General features: G+C 47.0%; 1 protein-coding gene across 1 annotated transcript; it reads right to left on the reverse strand.

Annotated features, from left to right (window-relative positions):
* Positions 1–1,257: 1,257 nt before the first annotated feature.
* Positions 1,258–2,425, reverse strand: LOC136529160 (RING-H2 finger protein ATL46-like). Its single transcript, XM_066522234.1, has one exon. It carries the CDS (start codon positions 2,118–2,120, stop codon positions 1,500–1,502), a length of 621 nt encoding a protein of 206 aa, XP_066378331.1. The 5' UTR covers positions 2,121–2,425; the 3' UTR covers positions 1,258–1,499.
* Between the last annotated feature and the right edge of the window lie 3,226 nt (positions 2,426–5,651).

Consider the following 5,651-nt stretch of genomic DNA (forward strand, 5'->3'; position numbering starts at 1 on the left):
CCCAAAAACCACAAAACTTAGGGTGATGCATGTGTCACACAGACCAACCAACGAAGCACTCAACCATGACTCTCTACACTCAGCCAACTCAATCGACCACCACCCAAATAGCAGATCAACTCGAACAACTCCCTCCGAGCATTTTAGGGAAGAAACGACAAAAACCCAAATATTTGGATTTTTCAGATACCACCGTTTTCAATCTAGGGTTGCCATCCTCCTCTACGCCTCTACCACATAAAAGCATGTGATACATAGACAACCGGTCATCAAAGCAGGCTAGTCCACTCATCCGGTCAGATAGTCCAACCGACCAACAGATATAGTACCATATTGCCATCAATGGATGATGTTTCAGCTCAACCAAACTCATCCCAACGGCCTAAAAGCCCCAGTTGCCTTGCCTGAGAAACACCGGTATTTGCTGTTCTTGTTACAACTTACACTCCAAAGTGTAATTGGCCGGTACGTGCGGCAACATTCAGACCCCTCGTTGGTGCAACGGAGAAGCTGGCACTGACGTGATAAACTAGATTGTCTGTCTGGTAGCGGCAGAATTTTGAAGTGTTGGCCCCTGCGTCACCGGCACGGGTGAGCCGACCGCTCATCGGCATTATCGACCACACGCTATGGCTAGAGGTAGAACAAGGAAAGAAGAACAGAGCGCATGCACACACACAACACAAGCACCAGCGTTAGCCGAATCTCTGCAGAGGAGATGGTAAAACTGAACTCGCTCTCTTTACTGAGTTGCAGTGGGAAACTATATATACAACTATACCCATCTAATCCTAGTACACAGACGTGTCAGGCTGCCATGCTCCTACAGTGACTAGATGTGACAACAGGACTGACTTTGATGCCTGCCCCTGCTGTGGCTACAGTGCGCATGAGAGTCTTTCGATGCCTACCCCTGCAGTGCTACAGTACAGCAGTAGGGGAGTTCTTTCGGCACCTGCTCCTACCGCGCTGTACAGATGAGAGCAGCAGATTACTTAACACGAAGCATGTCAAGTTGTAGACTCCCTAGTCCGTACGATCTGGTACCAGTCCCCATCGGCTAAATGCTCCTTATCTTTCGCGACTAGAAGCGTCATGCGATAATTGGAACCACTCGATTTTCAGGGTTAATGCCTAGACTAGAGACACACACGCGTCTGTTGCGCGCCTTCGAAATCAAACCTAGTTTTTTTTTATGTGGACATGGACATGTTCCATTAACCTCTAATATTCTTCCCGTTTTTGACCTATAAGCCGTATTTTTTCAGCCAATGAACAGTATTTTTCTCTCATAGCAAATTAGCCAATGGTACTTTCAGCCATGACTTATCAGCCAAACGAACAGAGCAATTATAATTAACAAAATTTACACATCAGTGAACTATCGTCAATCTAATCTAGAAATATGTTCTACGTACATGGTGTTAGAAATGTACAGCGTGGTCCAATACAGTTTACGAAAGCACCGGCGAGCTTTCGACGAACCGATCGAGTGATACTCACACTGGCGGCAATGCATCGACCGGTGACTCCGCGACGGCTGCCGCCTTGGTGTTGACTCTCCCCGGGGAGAGCTGGCCGCGGCAGAGCGGGCACGTCCGGTGAGCGCGCAACCAGCCGTCGACGCAGTCGACGTGGAACAGGTGGCGGCACGCCGGCAGCTGCCGCACCATCTCGCCGGCACGCACGTCCTCCAGGCAAACCGCGCACAGCACGCAGCTGCCGCGCGGCTTCTCCTCGTCGCTCCCGTCGCCATTCTTCGCCGCGGGCGGCTCGTAGGCGAACGTCGGCAGCGCGGCGATCGCGGCCTCCGCTAGGCCGCACGCGCACCGGTGTTGTTGCACCACCAGCCGCACCGCCGGAGCGGCAGCAGCCTGGCGCTGCTGCTGCTGCTCCGCGGGACCGGCGGCTCCGTTCCCCGTGGCTGCAAGCCAGCCGCCGACGAGCCCGAGCAGGAGCACGACGGCGCCGGCGATGGCGCAGGCCCTGGAGACGCTGACCGCGGCGGCCAGCACGATGAAGAGCAGCAGCGAGACGCAGGACACCACGAAGCAGTAGAAGGCGCAGCTCTCGCAGTGGTCGTCGGTAGGGGCCACCGGCCTGGGGTGCAGCGTCATCATGTCGTCCGTGCTTCCCTTGCTTTCGGAACAAGCCTTGTTCAAGTTTGTGGACCGAGGACTCCTGGGCGGCGAGAGCCGAGGAGACGATCGAGCTTGAAATAGGCGTGCGCGGCTTACGGTTTTCGAGTGGTGTCCGGGCTCCTTTCGGGGTGTGGAAATTGAAATGCGGCGAGGAAGCGGCGATTCTGGACGTGTGCCTGCCGTTTATCGCGTCGGCTACACCGCAACCACACGGAGTTGCTGTGAAGAAGGCTGCGAGATGAACTCGCACGCTATAGATGGCAAAACGCCGCACTGCCCTGATGAGTGAACAATGATGACAGGATCCTAACACTACATGGTATGGCATTAATAAACATTGTTTGATTAGATACTACTAGTCCATCGAAGATCAACCCGTGCGAGATTAAGAGAAATATGAGCATTAGATATTTTTGAATACCCGTGGCTAATAAAAATTACTTATATTATTAAATTATACGTCGCTCTCTTTATTCTTTTTCTAAACAATAAGCATCACAAATATTCTGTAGTCTTTATTTGGTTATAATAAATTAACAACACTAGTACAGAAAATATTTTAAGAGGCAGTTAAATTCGATTTTTAGAGGCAGTTTGAAAAACCGTTGCAATACCACCGATTATAAAAATAAGTGATTTTCAGAGATGGTTTTAAAATCATCTCTAAAAATCGATTTTAAGAGACAGTTGACTTAAAACAACCGTCCTTAAAAATCAATTTTCAGAGACTGTTGACTTAAGTGAACCTATATCACCCTAGCCTATTAGTAGCCTGTAGTGGTTGTGAAGTTGACCCATGTAACCCATGTGGCACATGTGGAGTTGTTGTTGTTGGGTTTAGTACCACCTTGGAAGTTTAGGAGGGTGAGGGCCAGCTTATAAGCCTTGTCGTTCCAAACGTAGCACCTCCAGATTAACCTTTTTGCACGAAGCGATGACAAAAGTGTAAGAGACGTGCTACACGTATCTTCCACGTACAGAGCTATGTCATATAAGCAGTTTTGGAAGGCGGGGTGTTACAGATGATATCGGAGCATCAACCCTTGCTGCATGTGCCCATGGAGGAGTGTACCAAGGGGTGATCCTAGACAATTGCCACATATATGTGGTGAGCTGTCGAGTGCATCAGCCCTTGAGGGAGGTGAATGTAACACCCCAGTCCATTAGTAGCCTATAGTAGTTGTGAAGTTGGCCCATGTAGCCCACGTGGCACATGTGGAGTTGTTGTTGGTGGGTTTAGTACCACCTTCGAAGTTTAGGAGGGTGAGGGCCAACTTATAAGCCTTGTTGTTCCAAATGTAGCATCTTCAGGTTAACCCTTTTACACGAAACGAGGACGAAAGTGTAATAGAGGTGCTACGTGTATGTAGGCCCATTCCATGTGCGGAGCTGGACCATATAAGCAGTTTTGAACGCGGGGTGTTACGGAACCATTCCTAAAAATAATTTTTAGGATTTTTTAAAAAATCATTTAGAGTCTAATAAAAATAAGAAAAAATATTTTTAATGTTGTCCGAATAGGATTTGGACAACATGATTCAAACCCATAACCTCTTCCTCGCGTGTTTCATCCCCTACCACCGCACCACATAGTCACTTGTGACTAGTTATATGATGTTGTTTTTTTACTAATACGTACGGATCCTGTAATCAATATTTTAACTCATAAACATTCTTAAATGAGAAAACTTTCAACTATAAAGTTTTAGATCTTATCGAGGACTATAAATTTGATATAGGATATTTCTCCACGCAAGGTCATTTGAAAAAAATCAAAAAATTGAAATTCAAAATCTAAGACTTAATTTATATATTTGGAACCCTAAATGATCTCAAAATTTTTTTATCAACTACAAAGTTTTAGATCTTGTCGAGCTCTACAATTTTGATATGAATTTTGTCTTCATCTGCCTTGAAAAATGATTTTTAGGGACGATGGACTTAATAGAACCGCTTCTAAAAATCAATCATTTTTAGAGGCGGTTGACATAAGCAACCTTCCTAAAGAATCATATTTTTAGAGGCGGTTTTTTTAACAGAACCACCTCTAAAAATATAAACGTTTCAATGGGCGGTTTTCTTAATGGAACCATCCCTAAAAATTGATTTCTAGCAACGGTTGTATCGGATTATTTTGCTCTGGCAATATCCAGCAACATGATCACATAGACAGAATCAGATGACAGCATACGAGACATAGAGATTTATATTAGTTTGGGGCGTGGTGCGCGCTAATCCCTACTCCAACGGTGCGGTTGCTCTTGTATTCGTATGCTCAATTACAGGGGTTGTTGCTCCTAGCTACGAGTTGGATGGAATATGTGGAAGATGGATAATGTAGATACCGAGCCCAAGGTCCCTACCCTCCTTTATATAGGCAGGAGAGGTAGGGTTATAGAGAGGGCGATTGGGCCAATAGATTGTTTCCTAGTTTATTACACGATAAGCGCAACAGAAAGATCCTAGCTATCGTCCACATATGCCTGCCTTGGTTTGCCTTGATCTCCATGTTGGTCGACCATGTCAGCCCTTGCGGGCCTCCTCCTTAATGGCTTCTCGGCCGATAGCTTGGCGATGGTCATATATATGGGCAGTGCAGGTACCCCTGGCCCGTATCTCTGACAGTAGCCCCCATAGGACTTAATGATAAGCTAGCACGTAGCTTTAAGCCCTCAGGATGTCATGGTCTCCCCTGTAAGTTCTATGTACTGTAAGTACATAGTGAGCATCTTCGGGTGTCGAAGCTCTGAGCAGTGCGCTTGGATATTCCCAAGTATTGGGGAGCCAGTATGTTGCCGTTCGAGTACCAAGAGCATTTCTCGGGTAGCGAGAATCTTCTTTAAGCATCGAGTGAGGCGGTGGTACACCATACATCAAGGAACATTGTTCCTGGGCAGCTGTAAGTGCCTAGCTCGGGTGGTACAACCAACATTAGGAAATGTAGTTTCCTGGGCGTAGCCCTCGGCATGTTGTCAACACCATATTCGAGTGGTGTACCTAATAACCAGAAGCATAGCTCCTAGGGCATCATAGATGCCATGTGTTGGTGGTCCTTAACTCACACTTTTAACCACCAATACTCGCATAAAATCCACTCAAATGAACACCAAACTTTATGATAGGATTTATAACTAACGAATTCCATGAGTTTTGGTGTTTATTTATTTGCAAGAGGGCATTTGTGGAAATACACATAAAAAGGGCTAAAAATGTGCAAGAGACCAAAGCACAAATACCATTCTACACAAGCCCAATGGAGAGAGGCCCACAACCAGGCAAAAATAGGGCCCAAACGAGAGGAGAATAAGGCTAAACCTAATCAAATCAGTTCATCTTTGTCGGGCACCCACATAGACCCACTCAAGAGGTCTAAAGGAGTCGACCTACCGAAGATGGAGCCCAAAGGCCCCAATGGGGGTGCGGCCGCTCCCCTAGTGGCCTCGTTCGGGCCCAAACTTCATAGGCCACCTCTTACCATCTTCACAGGCTGAAGGCGGTTTGCTGCTTGCA

The sequence above is a fragment of the Miscanthus floridulus genome, chromosome 19, assembly GCF_019320115.1.
Source record: "Miscanthus floridulus cultivar M001 chromosome 19, ASM1932011v1, whole genome shotgun sequence".
NCBI classification, from domain to species: domain Eukaryota; kingdom Viridiplantae; phylum Streptophyta; class Magnoliopsida; order Poales; family Poaceae; genus Miscanthus; species Miscanthus floridulus.

Excerpts from the sequence above, each read along its gene's own strand:
- LOC136529160 (XM_066522234.1), bottom strand. The coding sequence starts at position 2,120 with ATGATGACGCTGCACCCCAGGCCGGTGGCCCCTACCGACGACCACTGC.